Below are 23,758 nucleotides of genomic sequence, written 5' to 3'. Positions count from 1 at the left end.
TTTTTTTTTTTTTTTACATATCTGTATTACAGTGAAGAAGCCCATGCACACGTCAGTATTTCATTCATGCCAAAGGGAATTCTGAGCTGGGCTGGAACAGAGTAGCTGTTTGTATGTTCATCCTGTCCCTCCTCCACATGTCCTCCTTCCCTTCTGCTGCCTCATCCTTCAGTGCAGAGCACTTGCTTGCTGTTGTGAGGAGCAGCTGACCAAAACTACTTACAGAAGGGAAAGATTGCCTGCCAAATTTGTGTAAGAAAACATGTGGGCAGCTTAAACCTATTTCTGTTKCAAACCCAACTGTGCTGTGCTGTTCAGGCCGCCTGCTCACTGCGTTTTATGCTCAGTGGCCACAGTGAATGATTGAATAAATTTGTGTGGCCTRCGGGTGACTGTGGACCTGCTGCCTGAAATGCACATGGCAGAGTGTGTGCAGAATTGAGAATCTGAGAGGATTTCCTTTTCGCAGGAACAAGGAGGAAGAAACAGCTGCTTAGGTGTGCTTTTGATGTTTTTTTTTTTTCCCCAAGGTTTTTAGTCCCCAGTGTTGTCTTGTAGGAGAGAAACCCAGTTCTAGAGGGAGTGTGGGTTATACRTAGTGGGCAAAACAGGCAGACTGCAGTGGGAGGAGAACAGCTTTTCTTCCTTGAAGTGCTGGGAGGGATGGATGTCTGCCACTGACATATCTTTTCCTCCCAAGGCAATCTTCATTTTCCTGAGCACAGGCACAGAGACAGGCTGCTGCCATGGAGGGGACAGACAGGGCTCGGGAGTGTGTTGTGTCACAGTGYTTTTTGCCACAGTTCGTTTCCTGCACTTCATCAACCCACTGTGCTCCTAATAYCAAATGCCATTTTGTTGCCCTGGGCTTGGTGTATCATCCTTTAGGTGGCTCAGAAAAAGTGGGTGTCTTTGCTTCTTGCTTGATGTTAACCTGATGTCATACAGAGGTTGTTAAAGCTTTGAGACACCACAGTGTTGGGTGACAGCCTCAGTTGTTCTAAAGAAAGCTCTCCACGTGGTTTTTGGGCATGACAAAGTGTTCAAAGTKCTACTACAGAAGTAAAATTTAACTTGTCCATGAAGCAGGGAAATAAATTTGTTCTTAGTTTTGCTGGTAATGGATGGCTTTGTAGTTGGGATCTCATAAGCATCAGGTTTGTGTGCACCCCAATTGGTGTGATAGAGAGGCTTTTGAGTGAGTGTTGGATTCACAAAGGTTGATCATGCTTTCATGGAACCATGGCATTGTGGGCTTTTTTCCCCATGGCAGGAATGCCTGGATTTGTAATCACTGCAGAGCTGAGGATGGCTGGTCCTGTTGGGTGGGTGCCTGTAGGTGTTGGTGGTTGGTTTTTACAAATGCTGTCAGGAGGGCCTCATCTCAGGAAAAACAGTGGTGTCTGGAGGGCAGGGAGTTTCTTGGAAATGGGAAGATGTGGTGTTTGAGTCCATGAAAGAGGGCATTAAGAATCAGAACAATTTCATCATAGAACATATTGAATCCTCTATTTCTGCTCCCATTGTTTCTCTTGTCCTGTGATCTGACCAATCTATATATCTCAATATCTGTGTGTGGGGGTGAAAATATGTGGACAAACGTGGATTATTTATTTGCCTTCTGATATTGTTGAAGCAAAATGCTGTTGACTGGATAGCTTGTCTGCATGTCARATTTCCATGGAATGGAGGTCTGTCTTGTTTGGAAGCTTTGTGGTGTAAATGAGCATGTTGGTGCCCTCTGTTTTGGGGATGAGTTTTRCTTTGGGATCAGAATTGGGAAACASTCAGAAATAAGTCATTTGACAGCAGTTAGGAACCAGGAGTAAGCTCCTTATGGGAATTGTAGCTGCTGTACCACCACCATTGTCACTTGGGGATGCAGGAGAAATGCAGCCAAGCTGACTCGGCTGGTTGCTGAAAGTCTGTGCTGGCTGAGAAATGCTTTCTGGCACCATCAGTGTGAAAATTTAGAGCATTTCTTGAAGACTGGAAAAGTCCGTGGCTTGTCTCTTCTTAACCTTTAAAATGGAGCATGCTCTGTCAAGGAAAGCAAGCCATGCAGAGGCTTCCTTTTTAAAAATTTATTTTGAGTGGATATAGATGATTGTGATTGAGGGGTAGGAGGGTGGTCTTGGCTCTGCCTGACATGATGAACTATAAATGCCCGTCCTCTTTTTCCTCTGCATCTGCATGGTTGCTAAGTTCAGCAGCTTCCTTGGCATGGGCTCTGGAGGAGCTGCTTTGATCCGAGGGCTGGCTGCRCTGCAAGAAAGGATCATGTGCTCAGATGGGAGAGAGCTGCTCCTGCACGGACACACTTCAGCTCTGCTCTTAGGAAAYGGGGCTGAAGGCAAGGCCTCAGCTCGCTCTGCCCAGAGCTTTATTGCTGCTGCCTTTGTCCACTTACAAGTTCAGATGTCGTGTTTCCATTGTTCRGCTGTGCTGAGCTACAGCCCTTAGAAAAACAACTTGTTTCAGCTGGAAATGGATGGGTGTGCACAGTTCTGCGCTGAAACTTGGACATGGTGCATGAGACCAAGGGAATGGAATAGAGGAAGAATATTCCAGAAAAAGCGTTTGTGAGAAATTGGCCCACCTTTGCTAACTGAACTGCAAAGCTACTCTAAACTCCTTTCTGAAAGGATTAGTGAAGGGTCCTGGGCTGTTGCAGCCAAGTCTGACAATGGCATAGAAATGGCTGCTTATTGAGCTGTGAGAAKAAAGTTCAAGGAACTTTTCCTTGCAGACTCCACAGGTGACAAATGTGCAGACAAGCCCCCTGAAGTTAATCAGTGATAAAGATAATAAATTATCATTGGGATTTCAACCTTGGCTCTTGTAGAGATAGCACTAAAACAATGCAATTGTGTTTTAACAGCTTAGAGGTTTGGGGCATCTTTTAGATCTCGGTGTTTTCCTTAGGTGTCGTTTTAAAGGAAGATGCTTCAAGGATCCAGGTCAGTCATTGTGGGTCTGTCAGTGTATCACAGTGCTTCATTGCATTCTCAGGAGTGTCTTGTATTGAGAATTAGCCAAATCTATCCTTGGACGGTCAAGGCAAAAGGTGAGACCAGTGGAAAAGGAACGTGACCAGCTGTTAGAGAAGGATTTTCTCTTTCTTGGGAGCTCACCTTCCTTAAACAAGGCTTAAGAGAATAATTAGTCCCTTGAAAGTAGGGCAGTGAGGAATAGGATGTARCAGTGCACAGCAGGACTCCTCAATCATTTCTCAGCAGTGCACACACATTATTTGGAGATGCTGGTGTTGCTGTGAATAAAGTGTGTTTCAGGTAGAYGGCTAAAATCTTCTGTTTAGAACAGAGTGATGCTTAATGTACTTCCCAGTTTTTCCATACTGAATTGAGAAAGTTGAAACAACTTCATAAAGCAACTACTACAGAGCTACAGTGTTCTGTATTGCTTATGTTCCTTGCATTCCTTAGTTCTCACTAGTGAACCCATCAAAGCTGACTGTGTCATGTTTAAGGATCTGTCCAAGTCTGTGGTGATGGCCCTCAGGATGTGCTTATCCAAGGAGGATTAGAGTCCTTGAGCTGTCCTTCAGGAAAACTCAAAATTGCCTTTCCTGTAGCTGTTATTACCGAGCCTGTGGCRCAGTCTGCAGGGTCAGAGGAAACATAACCCCTGTAAGCTTTTCCCAGCTCCTGGGGTGGCTCTGGTTTGAGTGGCTCTGTAAGTAATTTCTTAAGGAGCTTAGGYGATGCTTACCTCGGCTACTTGAGGGACAGTCTTAGGGGCTGCAGTTGTTGGGGTGTGACATTTGGGGATTTTGGCAATAAGGGAAGAGGCTGATTCTGGGAAGCCCAGTGGCATCATCTCCTCCTTTATGGTTATGGGCTGCCTTTACTTTGTCTCTGTTAAACAGATATAACAGTGGGGAAGACATAACAGGTGACTTGCTAAGGGTGGCAAAAACTGCCCTGAATGGGCTCAAGCTGTCCCTTTAGTGTATCCCTCAGTTGTCAGGGGTATTTTGCAGGGGGTGGTTCCATTTTGGCTCTGCAATGTCATGGAAACAAGGTTTATTACARGTGTCACTATTCTTGGCTCCATGTAGACTGTTACATCTCCAGTGATATATGTGAGTTCATACAGTGTCAAAGCTTTGCTTCTGTGGTCAGTTCTTGGGGTTTCTATCAACAATTCAAGTTTGGAGGAGGGTTGGGAGGTGTGTGAAGATGCAATCTTGTGTTAAGGGCTTGGATTGAAAATGTGGCAGCTTTGTATTGTTGATRTAACAGTGTTGTCTGAAGCTCAGCCTTCACAGGCATAAGTATGTGTTTCAGTGGCTTTTTTTATTGTGATTTTTATATCTCATTATTCATGTCAGAGACTAAAATGTGTGGGTTTTCCYCCACATAAATGTGAATTTGGGGCAGGGAACTTAAAATAATAGTGAGACGAGGTGTTGTTATTTTTACATTGGCATGGAATTTTTCTCGCATGAACAGTTGCAGCTGAATACCAGTTAATGCATGAATTTGCTTCATGTGGAAGCGTGCCAAGTGCTTGGAATGAGGGTTTGAAATGGAAAAAGAGTATTATTCCTTGTAGTTTCACAACCTTCTCATAGCTCCAGCTTTCAGCATGCCTGCCTGTCTGTTTTTCTCKCTGTGGATGCTGCTGGGAATGCAGCGTGCGGAGGAGAGGAGGGAATTTTCCTGTGAATACCTCAGCACCTGTCTCGTCATCAGAAGCACACTGCAGTCCTAATGCAGGTGTCCCTGCAGCACAGACTCGGCTGGTGCCACTCGTGGGGACCGKGTTATGCCATTTCAGCAGCACATTATTCCTCTCACCTCCCTCCCCCTCTCCCCTTTGTAATTTTTTTAGCAGCAGCGTGAGAAATGGAGTGTATAGTTAGAGGAATAAAATGAAAGAAGATACTGTTGAGATGTTCCAGCTGCCAGACTTCAGATTTCTGCTGAACGAGGCATTTTGGTTTGGGGAGGGTCAGTGCATGTTGGGAAGACAGTGGRTTTGATTGTGTACCCCAGATAAGTGGGAGTGATCCTCATTGTACAGGGAAGAGGTGCTGCTGTCAGATGGTGTCTGTGGTAGTAGCAGGGTAAGGGCTAGTGGGAATCACACCATTTGTTCCTCTTAGAAAATGATTGTGAGGGAAACCCACAAAATCTGCAAGGCTGAAACGGAGTGGGCATTTGGTCATCTGCTGGCTGGCCTTCCATATCTGCTTTCCCTTGCAGTGAGCAGGGAGCTGATCTTTATCTAAAGAAAATGGTGTCTTGTGTAAGGAGCCAGGAAACCATCACTTGGACTTCAGGGTATTCCACCCAAATTGGGTGGTGCTGATGGTGTGACCCACAGAAATGACAGGCACTGCCTGAGCCTTGGCTTCAGTSAAGCCTTGGATGGAATTTTTTCTATAATGCATTATTAATGCTGTGAAGATCCAAGYCTTAAAATGCCTTGAAACCTCTGTTAGCTAAGTTGTAGTTTCACCTGAAAACATGTAGGTGAAAAGGCASAACTGTGTTCTTTGCCTCAGTAGTTGGTGACAGTCAAAATCTGTTCCTGTTGTTATATTTCAAGGCGTGTAGATTGATTTCTGTCTTGCTGTTTCAGATCAGAGTATTTTTTTCCAGTAAGCTGTACTGAAACTGAGATGGGCTCATGTATTTTGAAAGCATCAGAGGTGATATTCTGAAGGCTAAAAGGTGGCAGGGCGAAGGAGAGCAGACATGAAAYTGTTGCTGTAGTATGAGGTATTATACATTGTAATTTGCAGAGATTTTGTGTCATCTGTTTAAATGTTGTGTTTTGCATCCCAAAGTGAAAAAATGGTGCTTGAAATACTTGGCCCAGTTTGCCRCATTTCAAATATATCATTACTTTGTTTTGATTCACTCTTGCCTCAGGAATCCCTTGATGTGCATCAAATGGTTAGATATAAAGTGTGAAAAAGACCCAGCAGTGTCTTGCAAAGTCAACTTAGCTCATTATTAGTCAGAGCTGGACTTTGTTCTTGCACTGGGAATGGGGGKTTATTTCCTCTGGTGTGTTCCACTTGCAAGGTAATAGTATAAACATTGCTATTTCTGTATGAAACAGAAATACAATCCAAGTGTGTTCCTGAAGTGAACAGTAGAAGATATGCTGTCAAGAAGTGCTCAGTAATGTATGGAATGTAGACAGATAGATAGATTTATCAATCTTTKGTGCAGTGTGTTGGAGGTGTGAGAGGTAAAATTGTTCTGGAGAGAAAGCTGGGATTATCTTGGACAGGAGCTGCTGGAGCGCCAGCAAAGTGATGTGGCTGTAGGTCAGGCATGATGAGTTCCTCATGGAAATCAGGATTCAACTGCTCACATTTTTAGCTGAGTAAGGAAAGAATCTGAAACTTCCTTGTTCTTSAGGCAAAGGAAGTGGGGCTGCAGTCAGCATAGTTAGGACTAAAGGTTATTAACTGACCTGGTCACGGCTGTGGTTTTGGTCTGAAGGTGGCTTTGCAACACCAAACAGACTTGAAAATTCATATGAAATTTAATGTTGTCTTTAGAAACCTTTTGCTGCTCTCCAAAACTTTAGGAGCTGGCAAAAATCAACTGTTACAGTGCTTGCTAATTGGCAGAGCTCATCCAAAAGGAGTGTCAGGTAAAGTTTATTTTAAGGGGTACAGTTTGCTACCTGACAATAGCCCCTGGCTGTTCCTTATCTTTAAGGTTCCTTGGAAAGGCTTTGCTCTGATCCTCATGGGATCCATTTGGCCCCCATTGGGTGTTAAACACCAAAGGCCTAAATGCTAAGACAAAAATTTAGCAAATTCTAAATTTTGTCCAGTGCCAAATATAAGGCAAAATTCATGGGATTCATCTGAGAAGAGCTCAAACACTAAGTTGTGTTCGATTGTAAGACTGGAAAATAGGGGCCAGCCAAAAAAAAAGGGAAAAAGAAAGTCTGCAGAGAGGATATTTCTTTGTGAAAGGTAGGATTTTTTGTCTTTTAATACTTGCCTGAGCTAGTGTGGTTCATCCGAATCTGGTTTCAGATGCTGCTGTTTTATATTATGGTGCTTAAAAACACTGAAGCTTAAAAAATAAATCCTGTTATGTTAATGAACCCAACTTGCTATTTCACAGCCGTGGAGAGCTGTTGTGTGCAGCCTGGCTGCCAGACACTTCACTGCAGTGCACTGCTTCCTTGGAACTGCTTAAAGAGCTCTTTACTAATGTGTTGAGCATGTCATTGGGATAAAGAAATTTCATATTTTGTCTGCTTTTTTTATTATAAACAGCTAAAATTCAGCACGGAACTTGTGTTTCTTAGGGAGATGTCACTGGATGTTTGGCCAAAAGTGCCATAGTCGAAAATTTGAAATCAATAGATAACCCAAAGCTTTTCTTCAAGAGTCTTGTTTCTTTGGTTTTTCTTCGTTTGTTTTGGGGTGTTTTTTATGTGTGTGTAGTTACTTGTTTTTTTTGTTGTGTCTTTTTATTGTGAGGGAAACTCTGAGAGGAATAAATTCTTTGACCTTAGTTTACATCTGTGTGAGATGATTTACAGGCTTATGTATGGACGTGGGTGTTTTTCCAATAGGTTAATTCCTTGGTATTGTTCTGAAATGTTTTTAGTGACAGCACATAATATAAACATTCCCAAAACTTTATTGCAAGGATGTTTTTTCCTGGTCCCTCTTGGCTGTCTTGGTGCTGAGTTGTTTGTGGGTGGGTTTCTGCTTCTCCCTGTTCTCCTTGGATTATTTAATCACACCATGCACATATTCTTAAATGGAAGGAAGATGGAAAATTTTTCCATTTGAAACTTAAACTGCATAAAAGACCTAATTTTGAGGAGAGGATATGTGTGGAGGAGAGTAGTTTTCCTATTTTGCCTTTTTCTTAGCAAATATTTCWCAGTGTTAGGAAGAACCACGACCAGCTGTTCATTATTTCACTTGGAGGAGATTTTTTCAGTTAGTCTGAGCAGTTGGGATTTTGCATGGGTTGGCTGAGCCAAGAATGCTTCCGACRACTCCGGAGCTTGCTTTTCCAGTGGTGAAACCGTCACTTGGCTCCTGAAGAGCACAGCAGTTCCTCTGGCTTGCTGCAACACTCTGTCCTCTGCAAGAAGACAAATGGCCAGTCCTCAGATGAACCAAAGCAGGCCTGAAATAGTGATGTAGGTGCAGAGAGCAGGGATGGACAAGGGACACTGGCACAGTGCTGCAGGACTGTCCCACTGTTGGCATCAGAGCCACTGTGATCTGGAAGTCATCCCCTTCATGTTTGGTGAGGAGGAGGGCAGAGAGGATGCAGAAGAGCACAGGGGGGCTTTAGAGGTGCCCTTGAGATGTGTGTTTGTGTATTGCCAAGAGCTGACCAGAGGTTTTGTTTCTCGGTGGTGTTGAAAAGATAAAATGAAGAAATTTCTCAGCCTGCCTTCGTTAGCAAACAAGGCATTTAAGTTGAAGCTCAAAGTGTCCTAGAAGTGTTGAATGTGAGACAGACAGCAGAAGGCAAAAGTTGTGTGAGCTTTCCACTTGTGACAAGAGAATGGATGGGAGACTGGAGAGATCTCCAGGAGTCCTTACATGAGCTGGGCACTCCTATGGTTTATCTGCCCACATAGATGRATTCTTGGGCAATTTATCTGCAGCAATCTGAACTTGTGATGCTCATGGGACTGCTTTGAAACTTTGGAGATACAAATGAAGCTTAAGAATAAAATAATTTTCTGTTTCAGTGAGGTATATTCCATGTGGAAATAGATACTGACAAGAACTGTAGATCCCTGGCTGTTTTTATCCAGAGGTGACTGAAGTTTTAATCATTGTAGGAGTGGCTGGCACATACGGTTTCTCTGTTGGGCACACTGGCATTTAAATTGATTSTGATTATGGATTAGGATGGAGGTTTGGATTTTCAAAGTGGGAATTTTGGAAGCTGTTGAGCTTTGTAAGGGGATGTATAACTTGGTCTTTATAATTCAATAATTGTTTGGTGACTAGTTCACAGGCTGTGGAGTGAGTTCATGGAGCTCTCAGAGAAGTGTCTTCTCTAACTACATGCTCCAGTCATCCTCTAGCAGGGAGGATAACACAAATGGGTATTAGGGGCTTTCCTTTCTAATACACTCATCTCTTCCTTAATTTCTACATATTTCAAAGCAAAAACAATAGGACAGCACAGGAAAGCAGGGTCTACGGAAGAACCTGGACAACTCAGCATGTGTTTTCTAAAGAAGATACACCATTGCATATTCTATAGACAAAGTTTTAAATAAATGTTTTCTTGAGAAAGATTCTGTCATTTGAAGTCATTTTACAGTGGAGTTGATGTTATGTGGAAAGTGGGGCTTGTCCTTTAGGTTGTTTCTTTGGATGCTGGATTAGGAGACATCGGACCCGAAGTGAGATACCTGAGGCCACCAAAGGACTTAAAAATAAAATGCTTAAATAATAACTTCAGCTGTAAGGTTTTTTGTGCACTAAGTCTATTTTGGTCAATTATATCATTCTTAAACCAAGTCTGTTACYTTCCAGGTGGAATCATTCATCTTGGATCAGGATGATCTTGAAAACCCTATGTTGGAAACAGCTTCTAAATTGCTGCTGTCGAGTAATGCTGATGGTGCTGACCTGAGAACAGTAGATCCCGAAACCCAGGCAAGATTAGAAGCTTTACTTGAAGCTGCGGGTAAGTCCTCRTGTCCCATGCAGGTTTAACCCTAAAGCCTTTACAAGAGTCCACACTGGAATCACTTGCATAAGGCAAATCCATAGGAGAGTGATACAGCTGCAAAATGTACAGCGGTGTGGACTTGTCATGGCAGTCATGGAAGAGAAAGTTTATTTTAAAATATTTCAAGGTTTGGAAAACTAGAAGATGCTTCAAATCAGATTTCTCCAATATTGGTGTTCTAAAAGCCTGAGTCAAAATTAGCACCTGACTTTGGCTTGTGCCATTATGTCAAACCTTAAATTGCTAAAGAGGTTTTATTTTGTAACAGTTGCTGTATGAAAAGCTTTAATAGTTACTTATATTAAGTAGTTTCAGTAGTTGAAAACTGATTGCTTGTGTGGATTGTCGGGTTTCAGTCACGTGCAGCTTTTAAATGAGTGCTGTAAACAGTTAAACCCGTGGTTTTGGAAGCTGTAGTTGTGTTTGGAATGTTTCTGCCGGCAGATCTCACCGGCTCCATTTCAACTTGTCTGTTCTCTCCTTTGCTGGCACGCGTGCCCTGGCTGTGAATTGCAATGAAGGAATAGGGAAGCTGTCGACAGCGGACGGGAAAGCCTTTGCCGATCCCGAGGTGCTGCGCAGGCTGACCTCGTCGGTGAGCTGCGCGTTGGATGAAGCTGCCGCTGCGCTGACCCGCATGAGAGCCGAGAGCACAGCCAATGCAGGGCAGACTGACAAGTAAGCCCACTTATCCTGCACTTGCTCAGCCCTTTGCTACTTTTAGAAGCAGTTTTTCTTGTTTTGTCACTTGTGCTTATGGGGTGATGAAACTCTTACTCSAGTGGAATTGGTGCCAAGTTATCACTTGTGCTTCTCCTGTTTAAATATTTGTGGACTGGCAGGTYTTGCAGTGGAGAGTGAAGCAATTAATACTGCTTGGAATTCAGGAATGACACTCGGAGAGTGTGTCGTGACSAGCTGTAGAAACATTTCAAAACTCTTCAGTAGTATGGGCCTTAGAGCTGTACCAAAGAGTTGCAGATCCCAAAATGGGTCATTCAGCGATAGCATGAAATGAGATTTGGGATCAGAAAAAATCTTTTAGGCAATTTCACARTGTCTTTATAATTGAGGAAGAGAAACAGCCTTGAAGGATTGGAATTCCATGGTGGTCAGTGTTGCATAGGACCCTGGATAGAGCCTCAGTCAGGGAATTGCTGCTCTTCTCTGGACTTTGTGTCTTTATATGTGGGATTTTGTCTTACTGAGGTRCTCAGGAGGGAAAGAAGAAGGTTTTCTTCCAAGCTGTCATTAAACTTCAGTCCAGTGAAAACAGTGTTAGTAGGGACAATCAAGTGCTGCTGTGCTAGTTGGAAATTTGTTCCTTCTACGTGGAGTAACTCCAAAGGAACATTTCTTGCTGTGGGAACAGGACACATGAAGAGCAGAATAATTTTGGCTTATGTCTGTTTCTGTGTGCATCCCTTCTTTTCCCCAGCACCTCTTTCTAGGGAATGGTGGAGGTTGCAGAGTTGTTACAGGGACAGAGGATCTTAGAAATTTAAACAAGAGGTGAACATGGTTTGAGAAYTGATTCCCCGTATTTTAAAATTGTGTCTGGTTACAAGGTCCTGGTATTTTTAGCACAGGAGAGAGGGCAAGTGGTTACATTTGTTACAGGAGAAGAGTGATGTGGGTGATTTGTTTTAGTTTAATTAACAGTTAYAGTGCTGAACAAATAAAGTTTTCTTAAGATTGACAGGTGATTTCTGTGTCCTCTGGTCCTGGAGTATCCTGCATATGTTTTTCTTGTAAACTTCTGTTAAAAATTAATAACGGGAGTGGATATGGACATGCCTTAATTTTCAGCCAAGTTAGCTGGGAAACCTCAAGTGTAAAACTGGCACCGTTTAATTAGCAGTTGGCACGTTTTTAGCTCGTGTTTCCTTTTTTGCTGACTGCATCCTCATGGCACGCTGGGCTCAGGCATGGTCCAGTTTCACTTTTGAATGCTTTCTCCCTCGTTAGCCGCAGCTTGGCCGAGGCTTGTTCCGAAGGAGATGTGAATGCTGTGCGGAAGTTGCTCATTGAAGGCCGCAGTGTGAACGAGCACACAGAAGAAGGGGAAAGCCTCCTTTGTTTGGCCTGCTCAGCAGGGTATTATGAGCTTGCACAGGTTGGTTTCCTGGCTGTTTGTACTTCGTGTTGTACAAAAATAAGTGTTAAATCCGTGCATTACAGTTTTGTGCACCTGGAAGGGGTGTTAAGGTAGTGGGAAACGAGTCTCACACTCCACCGAATGCTGCTAATGCATTCTGGTGCTTATTTTCTGCAAGGGCTTCTCCCAGCCCTGTGGGGAAGGTGAGGGCTTGTAGTGCAGAGGCAGAGTTTGTCCCTGCAGGGCTGCTGATCACTTCTCTTGGCAGGTTCTCCTGGCAATGCATGCCAATGTGGAGGACCGGGGAATCAAAGGAGACATCACACCTCTCATGGCTGCTGCCAACGGCGGGCACGTCAAAATTGTCAAGCTGCTGCTAGCTCATGGTGCTGATGTGAACGCACAGTCATCCACAGGTAAAGCAGGCTGTTGGGAACACCTGCACAGCTGGATTTGGGTGTGCGGTGAGCTTGGCGTGGAATTTGGGGAGGAATGGCTCTCAGCCCAGCAAGGCACAATGCTTCCTCGTGGTTTTGCCATTTAAATCCTCTTTTCTTGAAAYGAAGCTCTGAAATACAGAGCAGATRAAATATTGTSAGACRTACAGAGGTGGATAAGGTCAGTTTGTAACTGAAAGGTGTTTGAGTACATAGGATTTGTCACATTTTAGGCACAGTTTGAGAAGTTTGTGTGTACTTGGAAAAGTTATTTGGTGGCAGGTCTAGAAAGGGCAAATCAGGAAACGTGAGAAGATGGCACCCCTTCCCACTCATTCCATGGTCATTTGCTAAGCATTTGTGTGYTGAAGTGACAAACTGGGAAATCTTTTAAGTTTTTGTAGCCTGGAAGTGGAGAGTTGGTGTGTAGTCAGCAGTGACTGATGAGTAGAGAGYTTACCCTGAGTGAGAAGGAGAAGATTGCTTTTTTATTTTTATTTTTTTCTGTGAAGTAGTTCTCTCAGCAGCAATGCTGCCTTGACCTTTAACATTTTCAAGGTGTCTTTCATGAAGGCAGATTCTTTACTCTGGTGTGCACATCCATGGTTTTGGTTTTTTTCCACTGAAGTTGTTTTCWTCTGCTCATAAAGACTATGAGCATTTTGCAGCCAGCCCCTTAGAGGTGTTTAAGACTTGATTGAGAAGCAGCAGTTCATTCTGCTCCTGGTTTTGAGCTTTCATTCCTACAGCATTGCCTGTCCCTGCTGATTTACAGGAAAACTGATGGGGTTTTGTGATGGAAGCTGGGCTGGAAATGGGAAGAGAGGTGCATTCGTACAGGCACAAGTTGATCCTCAGTCAGTCAGCACCGAGCTGCTTTTTCCCCCTCCCTGTAGTTCTTGTGTAGCCTGAAAAATGCAGTTCCATCAGGTATCCAGGTAAAAGGGRTGSMATGGAGCATCAGGTGAAGCTGTGGRTGTAGAAATTSTGWTYCCAACCCTTCCTCTGGCTGGCTTTAGGTAACACAGCCCTGACGTACGCGTGTGCCGGGGGCTATGTGGAYGTGGTGAAGGTGCTGCTGGAGTCGGGCGCCAGCATCGAGGACCACAACGAGAACGGGCACACGCCGCTGATGGAAGCTGGGAGTGCTGGCCACGTGGAGGTGGCCAGGGTGCTGCTGGAAAATGGAGCAGGCATCAACACGCATTCCAATGAGTTCAAGGAGAGCGCGCTGACGCTGGCATGCTACAAAGGTACTGGGACAGGATTGGGAAAATATCAGAGGGGAAAAGTCATTGGAACATGGATGTGTTCAGCCTTGCTGCCCTGGACCCAGGGAATTGGAATAGACACAGGGATGCTCTCATCCTGCCTGTGGTATCACACAGCGTCTGTGTGCCATGTGTAAAAATGATCTGTGTGCTGTCTAAGTATGTTTGGTCTGGGTTACAATGCTTTACAAGTTGTTCTGTTATCAAATCAAGAGGCAAGGAACTAATGTGTTATATCACAGAATAAGTAAGCTGAACTTTCTGTATTACAGCTATATTATACAAGGTACTCCAGCTTAAGTAGAGAAATGATTTAATTTTAAASGACTTGGCACTTSTARATCACGCAAAATGTAGAACCTTGCAGATCACGCAAAATGTAGAACCTTGCCTTTTAGGTGTCAGTGCTGGCCGTGCTGTTATAATCACTTAGGAAATGTTTTATTAGGCGTTTGCCATCATGGAGTAGTTGATGTTGGTAGCAGAGGTGCCTGTACAGAAGTTGGTCGTAGTCTTTCATGTATATTTTCTGTCAACTGCACTGATAAGCTGCTGTGCACACAGATGGCAGAGACACAAAWATAGCTTTGCAGAGTGGATTTTTAATGTTGTAACATTATAGTGTGTCGCTGTGTACTTTAGATTCTTTCTGTGAGCTGTGAAATGCACTTTTTCAAACAGTTTCTCTCTGTGAACTGTTTTGTCCACACAGGCCATCTGGAAATGGTGAGGTTTCTGCTGGAAGCTGGTGCAGACCAGGAGCACAAGACAGATGAGATGCACACTGCTCTCATGGAGGCATGCATGGTAAGAGATGTGTGGCTTGAGCAGTGAGGTGTGTGGGTTCTCTTTTCTTCCTGGAGGTGGAGGAAGTGATTCCTTTTGGTCTCCCTTTGGTACAGAATCTTAACTGTGATGTTTTGGTTCTCTTGCCTRCATGATGGGAAATTAGTGATGGGAGAATACTTTATGCAGGAATTTGGAAATTGTGTAACTTCTGGTGGGGAGATTCTCAGTAGCTGTTGAAATGCTTTTAACATTTCTAATGGGCTAAACACAGGTAGTGAATATGGTTGTAACCTGGTGCATTTAACATAACCTGGATTATGTTAAAGGAATTTGTCAGTGGCTGGTTACATGTGTAGCATGCCAGTATAGTTCACATAACCACCTACTCCTTGAAAACACAGGATCAGAAACTGTTTGGGAAGCAAGTAGGAAATGGGAGGGTAATTGTTACTTCTTACTAGTGAGAGTACTTTGGTGTTGCTGCTTTGTCCATCTGAGGTCATTGTGTTCATCTGAAAATGGAACTTTATTGTTAAACTGGGAATTAATTTCTTAGGTTTCYTTTTTATTCTTCTCTTCAAATAGATTCCTCATGTGTTGAGATTTTCATGGCATTAGCCTYGTGTAATGTCACACTGTGAACCCATGGCTGTAGAGGAGGGCAGTAAATCCCTGTTTAGTCTGCCCTTCCCTGAAACAACTGCAGTCGTTCTAAAATCAGCCAGTTATGTMTGTTCAAGGAAGTTAATGGCTTCAGATCAGGGAATGATTAACAGAAACCATTATACTTCTTARAAGTGGTTGGAAAGAAAGTCACGTAGATAAACAGGACCTGAGGTGTCCTTTATGTCGCCCTGAAATCTTTCTAGAGCAGSCATGTAAATGTCCTTGGCAAGGGCCTTGCAGCCAGTTCCTGGGAGYTGATAGTGAAATTGCCTTGTTTGATGTCACAGTTGCCTTCTCATTGGGATATTTTTTGGTGGAGCTTTGGATCAAGCCTTTCTTTGCTTGACATTTTCTTCTACCCTTTGAACTCCTCTCACAGACTAACAAAAATCCATTGGACTCACAGAGATGTTAAGACCTGATTTCTATTAAGAATTTCCTGTTAAGCAATAGGAAAAATTTCTTCTCCCTTATTTCTCCAGGAAGTTGTTCCTAGGGAGGCAGTTCCACAGTGGTGCTCAGAGCTGAGAGTCTCATACCTTCCRCTCTGCTGCTGAGGGAAAGGAGCAGCTTTCTCTAGCAGTATTTAAAAACTTGCAGTGTGAAATGAAGCAGAGCAAGGATTTCCATCTCAGCATGTTCTTTGTGTAGAAACAGTTACTGCTCTTCAATGGCACGAGAAAACTGCCTTCTCTAGAGCAGCACTGAACTTGAATGTGTGCTGCAATTGTCTGTCTGTGGCGTAGCCAGTGCAGGTTTAAACCCTGTCCTACAAGGCATTCAGGAAGACTTCTGCCCTAGAGTTTTTTAAAAATAGACAGCAGTTGATATTGGTTTAATGCAAATGAGGTGTTGGGCAATGGTACTTGCCTTGTGGRAGCAGAAAGCAGGTTGGGCTAGTTGGCATTGCTCTCGCTGAAGGACTGATGCCCACAGAGCTTCGTCTTTAAAATGCAGCTACTGCTCCTGTGCAGGCTGCTCAGGTGGCTTTCTCTKAGCTGTTACCAGTTGCAAGGCTTTTCCTTTTCAACAGCCCCACCCCAGTGCAAGGTTTATTAAAACATGGATCCAATCCCCTTGTGTGGTGAAGCAGCAGCTTCAGTTGTCCTCCAGGCTGCTTGGCCCACATAGAAAGCTTTGAAGTAAACTTTGGTGCTGTGTTGTACCATCCTCATCGTGGATCGGGGTGAGCACTGAGCTGTCTTGCCAGAGCCTGATGGATGAGGCACCATCTCTGCATTTCCCTGAGGAAAGATTCTTTATGGAGTCTTGGAGTTTTTCCCTAAAATAGTTCTGTCATTTCATGTAAAAGGTGAATATGTCCTAGTTAATGTCCCAGATATTTTTCCGAGAGGAAACCGTGTTTTGCTCCCTGGATATCAGAAGAAGGTATGAAACACTTGAGAAAATGAAGCGGAAAAATGTCAGATGCAGTTTGGTATTTTGTCTGGAAAAGAGCTTTCTGAAGTTGTGGTTTCCCACTTGGCGAGGATGGCTGTGGCTGCAGTTTGCTGCCTCTTAGGAATTAATGTGAGATCAGGGTGTGCTTAACCTCATTCAGTGCCAACCTTGGGATAGCCTTGTGTTCCTGGTGAGTGGCTGTTTATTCATGGCAGCCTCCTGTGTTTGGTGTGTCACATTCTGGTTACTCCAAGCTGGAATGGTGGTGATTTCCTCATGGAGAAAACCTGCTTGGAGAGTTTTTGCTGTTGTTGGAGCACAGCGACCAAGCCGGTCTGTGCTTCTGTCTGAACAAAGCAGAATGGAATGGCAGTTGGATGTGTCACTGTCAGGCCTCCAGAGTAAACACGGAGCTGAAAAGCCACTTCAAATAGTTCCTGAATTTATGGCACACTGAAAATATGATGGAGATCCTATGCTCAAGTATTTTTAAAKGAAGAAAGCAAACTGAGGAGCTACCTTTTGGTAGAAAGGGTTTGTCAGCATGATCATGGTATCCAGAAAACCCTGCCAGGATCCTGCCAAGGGAAAGCTGTTGCTYGGGTGGCCCCTGGGATGTGTAAGGAACCCCTGACAAATGGGCTCATTTTGGCTTTTCTCTCAGAGAGAGAAAGTAAGTCTTGACTCTGCTGTTCAGTTGAGCAGTGAAATGGTTTTGCAGGAGCCATGAGGCAAGCCAGGTCAGCGTGCACGGCTGCTTCTTAAGGAAGGGGGGAAGCAAAAGGGTCTTACTATTGTTCTTGGGGAGGAGACAAGCTTCTAAAATAGTAGCAAGCTCCCTCTCAGCTTCCTGGGCTTCATTTTAGAGCTCCCTCCACCCCAAGTAAGCTGATCCCAAACACTTGAATCTGATAAAAAAGTTGTCCAGCTTGTTACTTAGACCATTGAGGAGGAGGTCTGATATGAAGTTTGTGGTGTTTTAGTTTTGAGTGGCACATGTTCATTAAAACATGCTCAGCATTTCTTCCGGTGCCGGTTCAATAGGAGATCTTACCCTTTATCCAAATGCTTAGGGGAAATATTCAGGAAAACTGTTTAATTTTTTTTTTGACTCATTTTACTCACTTTTTGTGTCTTTTGAGGGAATTTGAGCCTGACAAAGCTTATTTGGACAATCTTTTGATGTTTTTTTTTGTTTGAATTCCCAGGATGGTCATGTGGAAGTGGCACGATTACTTCTGGACAGCGGAGCTCAGGTGAACATGCCTGCAGACTCCTTTGAGTCCCCATTGACTCTGGCAGCCTGTGGAGGGCACGTGGAGCTGGCAGCTTTGTTAATTGARCGTGGAGCTAACCTGGAGGAGGTCAATGATGAGGGATACACACCACTGATGGAGGCAGCTCGAGAAGGCCACGAGGAGATGGTGGCACTGTTACTGGGGCAAGGTAACTGCTGCGGGGCCTTCTGCGGGCTGGAACCCAGCAGAGCTGCATGTGTTGGGGAAAAAAAGCACTGATTTACTGGGATTTCTGTTTSCTTTGGTAATAAGATGCCTTTTGCTTTGTCTGCTGATCCTGCTTTCTGTAACTGGTGTTTTGCCTTGTTTGAAGGAGCAAACATCAATGCTCAGACAGAGGAGACGCAAGAAACCGCATTGACTCTGGCTTGCTGCGGAGGGTTTCTGGAGGTGGCTGATTTTCTCATTAAAGCAGGAGCTGACATAGAGCTTGGCTGTTCCACACCTTTGATGGAGGCTGCTCAAGAGGGGCATTTGGAGCTGGTTAAATATTTATTGGCTGCAGGTATGGAGTCATTTTGTTAACACTTTTGTGAAGGCTTAATCTAAGAGAAAAATACTTTTTTCAAGATTCATTACATTTTCATTAGCAGCTTCTTGAAGTTGACTGTGAAGGTCTTTGGAGCCCTAAGTAATTTACTCATTGGATTCTAATTTAGCTTTTGAAGACTGAGTTGATGTAAACTTGCTTGGAGTTGAACTTGCAGTTTATTTTTTATTCTTCTTAGAGTATGATCAAGTTATCACCTTAATAGATACTGGATTGAATGGGGGATGTTTAATTTGCTTTGATCCTGTAAAGATTATGGRGGCTTGCATATTTTCTGTAATGACCATCACACAAAGCTTACAAGGTTTTGTCACTCTATTTCAGGGGCTAATGTGCATGCAACAACAGCAACAGGTGACACAGCACTGACATAYGCCTGTGAAAACGGGCACACTGATGTAGCAGATGTCTTACTTCAGGCAGGTGCAGATCTGGTAAGTCATTTACCTTCCTGGAAGAAATCTAAGTAGGAAATAAAATTATCAACATCTTTTCTTTAATGTATTTTGGGCTGTTAAATTATCCTGAAGTGCTGAGGTCWGTTACAGTCCTATGGTGATTGATGTCTAAAGCATTTCCAAGCYATTCAAGATTGCCTGGACAGGAAAATAGGGGATTTCATTCTTTTGTCATGGTATTCAGCTTTGAATTGTTGAGATTATTCTGGGTTAGTCCTTGTACCTACAAATCTGTTCTACACCTTATGTATCAGATAGTTGACAATCTGTTTGTTGTGATGTAATGGAATTAAGATGGGTGAGCTTGTACACCGGTGTGTTATCAAAAAGTGAAGTTAARCAAGTCAGAAGATGTCGTGTTTAACTGAAATCCCCACCATGTTCCTGAGTGCTTCTTGTCCAGAAGTCACACCTTTGCTAAGGGATGGTGACTGGTTCATCTGCCTACCAGACACCTTCAGTTCAAATGTTAGCTAAATATTTATGTCTGAGTTTGTAAAACACCAAAAAAGGATGTTCCAAGTCTAGTGCCTTTCCATTTAAAACCCTAGAAGGCTGGCTTGCCCCTTTCACATGCTGCTTTGGATTTTGAAGCCTTTCTTTATCTGCTGTAGGAACATGAATCGGAAGGTGGAAGAACCCCTCTCATGAAAGCTGCCAGGGCAGGTCATGTTTGCACTGTTCAGTTCTTGATTAGCAAAGGTAAGAGTGTGGAAAGGTTTGGGTTTTCCTGACATTAGAAACATTTCAAGTTATGAATATGTCAGAACTAGTTTAACGGCCTTGGATTTGTTTTAAATGTCATAAAATCAAGTAGGCAATTGGTTGTCCACCTAGGCATGTAATGATTGCATGTGGTTTCTGCTGAGATTAGTGGAACTGAGACTGGTTGTGAAAATAGTGTTTCATCCTGTAATTCCTATAAAAGCAGCAGTAGTAGGGATCACCAGGGTCTCCATGCCCCTGCTGCAGCTTTGGAGCACTGTCTTCAGAAGCTGAACTGCAAGTGCCTGTTGGTTTCCAGGTTTGGACTATACCTTGCTTGGTGTTTTGATACAAACCTGGAATATCCACTTGCTCTTTCCTGGGCCGATGCTCATGATTTTTTTTTTGTCCCTATTTTGCATGGAGTAGGACATGCAGCAGGATGGAATTTTCCCTGTGTAGATTGCAGAGTAGTTAATTGTGTTAGTTTTGATAGAAGTGAACCTGTTGAACTCTCTTTKAGCTGCTGTTTCCCCTTTTCACAGGTGCAAATGTGAACAGGACCACAGCAAACAATGATCACACAGTGCTGTCTCTGGCCTGTGCAGGRGGTCACTTGGCAGTGGTGGAGCTGCTGCTCGCTCATGGTGCTGATCCCACACACCGACTCAAGGTTTGGCCCTCAGCTGCCTCATTTGCCTCTAAAACTAAGAATAGCCAACTGATTTTTCTCCTTTTGTATCTCTGCAACTCATCCAACCTGTCATGAGTTAAATGGARGTTTCCACAAGCTGTGTTTTTCTCRTGTACATATTGTTGGAGTTAGTGCAGGTCTGTTCACCATCATGAATATAAAGGCTGCCCTCCACTTATAAAGTCCTGATTGTGGAACTGGACATAATTCTTTTAAGTACTACTTTTTTTTGAAAATACGTCATCAAGCCTTTAAATTAAGATGTGAACTTGCTAGAGATTGAGTGAATATTTACAAAGCAGAGAGCAGTCCTAGGTACTGTGTTTGTCTCCCAAAATGCTGCAGTGTTGTGTTGGTGATGGCAGTGTTGTTCTGATGATGCTCTTTTGTGACTCTGTGATCTTTTCCTCTTCAGGACGGATCAACTATGCTCATCGAGGCAGCCAAAGGTGGTCACACCAGCGTGGTTTGTTACCTTCTAGATTACCCAAACAACTTGCTTTCTGCTCCTCCACCCGATGCCACTCAGCTGACCCCACCATCCCATGATCTAAATAGGGTAAGATTGCAGGGCTGCTCTTCTCTGGGGCTTTTTTGCCCTTTCTTACTTGGGGAATTTAAAGGTGAGAGAATAGCTGGTCATGTCATGTTATAAACTGTAGGTGAGCACACTAAAAATTACTTGGAGCTGTAAATGGAAATGGGGAAGAATTTTGAACACTGTGATGCAGTGTTTTCATCATACTTACTACTCTCTAAGTAGGATTGGAAAAAGCCAGCAAGTGAAAGCATCTGCCTAAATGAGACTGTTCAGAATTACATTTATAGCCCGTTGTGGCTTGTATTTGCTGTACTGCAGTATAGCACTGGGCCATGCTGAGTGTYGTTTGTCAAGTTTGCAAAATGCAAAGTATATACAGATCTCATGCTTTGTTACTGAACTCGGCATATTAAATGTTATCAGTCACCATTAAAGTCTACTTTTCTGRCAGGTTTTGTTTAGCTTCTATTGAATTGTAACTAGCACAGAGTATGAGAAGAGTAATCTGTTAGTATCCAACGTTTTAGGCTCCTCGAGTACCAGTGCAGGCGCTGCCTATGGTCGTCCCACCCCAGGAGCCTGACAAACCCCCTGCTAATGTCGCCACCACCCTTCCCATCAGAAACAAAGGTCAGTCCTACTTCTGGAGCTTCTTTTCTAAATATCCTTCCTAGGTAGAAGATAGAGGCTTGCACTTGCAGCAGAGTAGTTYCTATGAAGAGTGTTTATGGATTCAGTCAAGGAAACTGCGATTTTTGGGGTTTTTTAAAATTTTTTAAAGGATTTGCTTATCCACCAAGTATCAGTCATCYAACCCTGTAATCATAAAACATCAAGAAATCTGCCTAAGTAAACATGTTAAAATCTCTAGTCTGACATACTGAACTAATGCAAAATGTYACCCAGAAGTCTATAGAAATTGGATAATGGAAGTTGCAAAAACCATGTTAATCTTCATATCATAGTTGAATTGATAGCTTGTGTTTCCTTAGGGTAGTAGTCTGGGAGTGGGTTTGACTAATTGGATTGAAGGCGGAATTTCTTGTGCAGTAAAATCTTTAGTCTGATGTGGCTCAGGTCCTCCTAGGACTAAATTTGCATCTATTTTGCTCTCGCCATTTTGATACTTAACGCTTTCTGTACTTAAGAATTCTCTTCAAAAACCAATTTTTATCAAGCATCAGCAGTAGCAAATACAGGCGTGCATGTCCTAAAAATTAATCCTGTGTGTACACTTGTATTGTTCTGGAGATACAGCGAGGATGGCTGGAAGAAACTGGGCACCTCCACTGCCTCAGATCCTGAATTTTGATTTGCCTTTCGCCCTTCAAAATTAACCGATTGTTGCTTCTCCACCTGGTATGGCAGAGCATGTCAGCTGTGTTACTGGGGACTTCTGCATAAAAGACCAGTTGGATTAGTCCATCGCTTGTTCTTGCAGGAAGGCTGAAATAYTTGCCTTGCCTGGGCAGAGAGCTGAGTTTTGACACAGACAAAATCCTGTCTACTGCGTGGTGGCTAAAGACACCCTGTTAGATCCTGCTAAATCTAAATGACTACCCTGGGTTCTGGCACTGTTTGTCACCTGAGCAAAGCTGGATACCTGGAGCGAAAGGATTCCTAGTTCTAGAAAGCGCTTCTTAAAATGTAGCAAAACCGGTGGCCTAGTCCCAGTCCCCGAGATGTTTTTGTGCCCCTTGGGCTGTGCTTTTAGGGCTGTAAGCATATGTCTGTCCCAACAGCATACCAGATGCAAAACACCAAGTAAAGAGACAGCATATCCTTGCTTTTTGTTGGCAGTTTTCTTGTAGCAGCACTCGGTAACAGCGGCTCGAGACAATCGCTTCCTTTGGCAAATCGTACCGATTGCTGGAGTAGATCTGTCACCGTAGYACAGGGATTTGTGGGATGCATGTGCAGTGCTGTGTCCTGTTAAATTGCAATCCAGCTGCTGGGTACGAGYGGGCAGGTGTTCATGGAGGGCTGGCAGGACACACGGACCTTCTGTGGGTGCTGTGCCCTGGTGCGCAGCCGGCCGTGCCCCAGCGCTAGCTCTGTAATGAGGGTGCCATTCGTATGCACTTCCATTGCTTCTGAGGGGGTTTCTTTTTCACACAGCTGCTTCTAAACAAAAGTCCAGCAGTCATTTGCCAACAAACAACCAGGATGTACAGGGTTACATCACCAATCAGTCTCCAGAGAGCATTGTAGAAGAGGCTCAGGGCAAGTTGACAGAGCTGGAGCAGAGGATAAAAGAAGCCATAGAGAAGAACGCTCAGCTGCAGTCCCTGGAATTGGCACACGCTGACCAGCTCACCAAAGAGAAGATCGAGGAGCTGAACAAAACCAGAGAGGAACAAATTCAGAAGAAACAAAAGATTTTGGAGGAACTGCAGAAAGTGGAGCGAGAGTTACAGCTGAAAACTCAGCAGCAGCTAAAAAAGCAATATCTAGAGGTAAAAGCGCAAAGAATTCAGCTCCAGCAGCAGCAGCAGCAACAGTCTTGCCAGCATCTGGGACTACTGACTCCCGTTGGGGTAGGAGAACAACTCTCAGAGGGAGACTATGCACGATTGCAGCAAGTGGACCCCATCTTGCTTAAAGATGACCCTCAGCAAGCTGCTGCGCAGACGGGTTTTGCACCAATTCAGCCTCTGGCCATGCCACAAGCTTTGCCTCTGGCAGCAGGTTCCTTACCTCCAGGGTCCATCGCAAATCTTACAGAACTGCAAGGTGTTATAGTTGGACAGCCAGTGCTGGGCCAAGCACAACTAGCAGGGCTGGGGCAAGGAATACTGACAGAAACACAGCAAGGGTTAATGGTAGCCAGCCCTGCTCAGACGCTCAATGACACGCTGGATGACATCATGGCAGGTGGGTTTATATTGTTATGAGCAGGTATAATATTTGCTTGACCAGTTGAGGGGATGTCCACTTCTTTTTCTATATGTGTRTGTGTGTGTGTTTGTGTATTCCCAYGAGCTCTACGGCAAGTACCACTCGCCCTCTGATCCCTGTCTTGAGCAGTGGGGAAAACGAGCTTTAACTTTTCAATTTGCAGGGTGAACTAACTGGTGCCTGTTGGTCAGGTTGGTATGGTGGAGTGGCATTTTGAACTCTTCCTA

General features: G+C 43.9%; 1 protein-coding gene across 5 annotated transcripts in view; it reads left to right on the top strand.

Moving 5' to 3' along the window:
• ANKRD17 (ankyrin repeat domain 17) overlaps nucleotides 1-23,758 on the top strand; it is a 67,406-nt gene that overhangs the window by 22,846 nt on the left and 20,802 nt on the right. For 3 of the 5 annotated variants that reach the window (XM_057381830.1, XM_057381829.1, XM_057381831.1), the window contains exons 2-15: nucleotides 9,527-9,680; nucleotides 10,247-10,403; nucleotides 11,694-11,841; nucleotides 12,092-12,239; nucleotides 13,280-13,513; nucleotides 14,244-14,338; nucleotides 17,596-17,833; nucleotides 17,999-18,190; nucleotides 18,560-18,669; nucleotides 19,308-19,395; nucleotides 19,944-20,071; nucleotides 20,508-20,651; nucleotides 21,161-21,263; nucleotides 22,752-23,507. In XM_057381830.1, the coding sequence (XP_057237813.1) occupies nucleotides 9,527-9,680; nucleotides 10,247-10,403; nucleotides 11,694-11,841; nucleotides 12,092-12,239; nucleotides 13,280-13,513; nucleotides 14,244-14,338; nucleotides 17,596-17,833; nucleotides 17,999-18,190; nucleotides 18,560-18,669; nucleotides 19,308-19,395; nucleotides 19,944-20,071; nucleotides 20,508-20,651; nucleotides 21,161-21,263; nucleotides 22,752-23,507 (2,695 nt within the window). The remainder of the gene's footprint in view (nucleotides 1-9,526; nucleotides 9,681-10,246; nucleotides 10,404-11,693; nucleotides 11,842-12,091; nucleotides 12,240-13,279; nucleotides 13,514-14,243; nucleotides 14,339-17,595; nucleotides 17,834-17,998; nucleotides 18,191-18,559; nucleotides 18,670-19,307; nucleotides 19,396-19,943; nucleotides 20,072-20,507; nucleotides 20,652-21,160; nucleotides 21,264-22,751; nucleotides 23,508-23,758) is intronic. The other 2 variants (XM_057381833.1, XM_057381832.1) reach the window with 1 other exon arrangement.

Source organism: Malurus melanocephalus, unplaced genomic scaffold (genome assembly GCF_030028575.1).
Source record: "Malurus melanocephalus ecotype Western Australia unplaced genomic scaffold, MMel_1.1 scaffold_533, whole genome shotgun sequence".
NCBI classification, from domain to species: Eukaryota; Metazoa; Chordata; class Aves; order Passeriformes; family Maluridae; genus Malurus; species Malurus melanocephalus.
The sequence above is the reverse complement of the archived record's forward strand: the minus strand, read 5'-3'. Positions and strand labels throughout refer to the sequence as shown.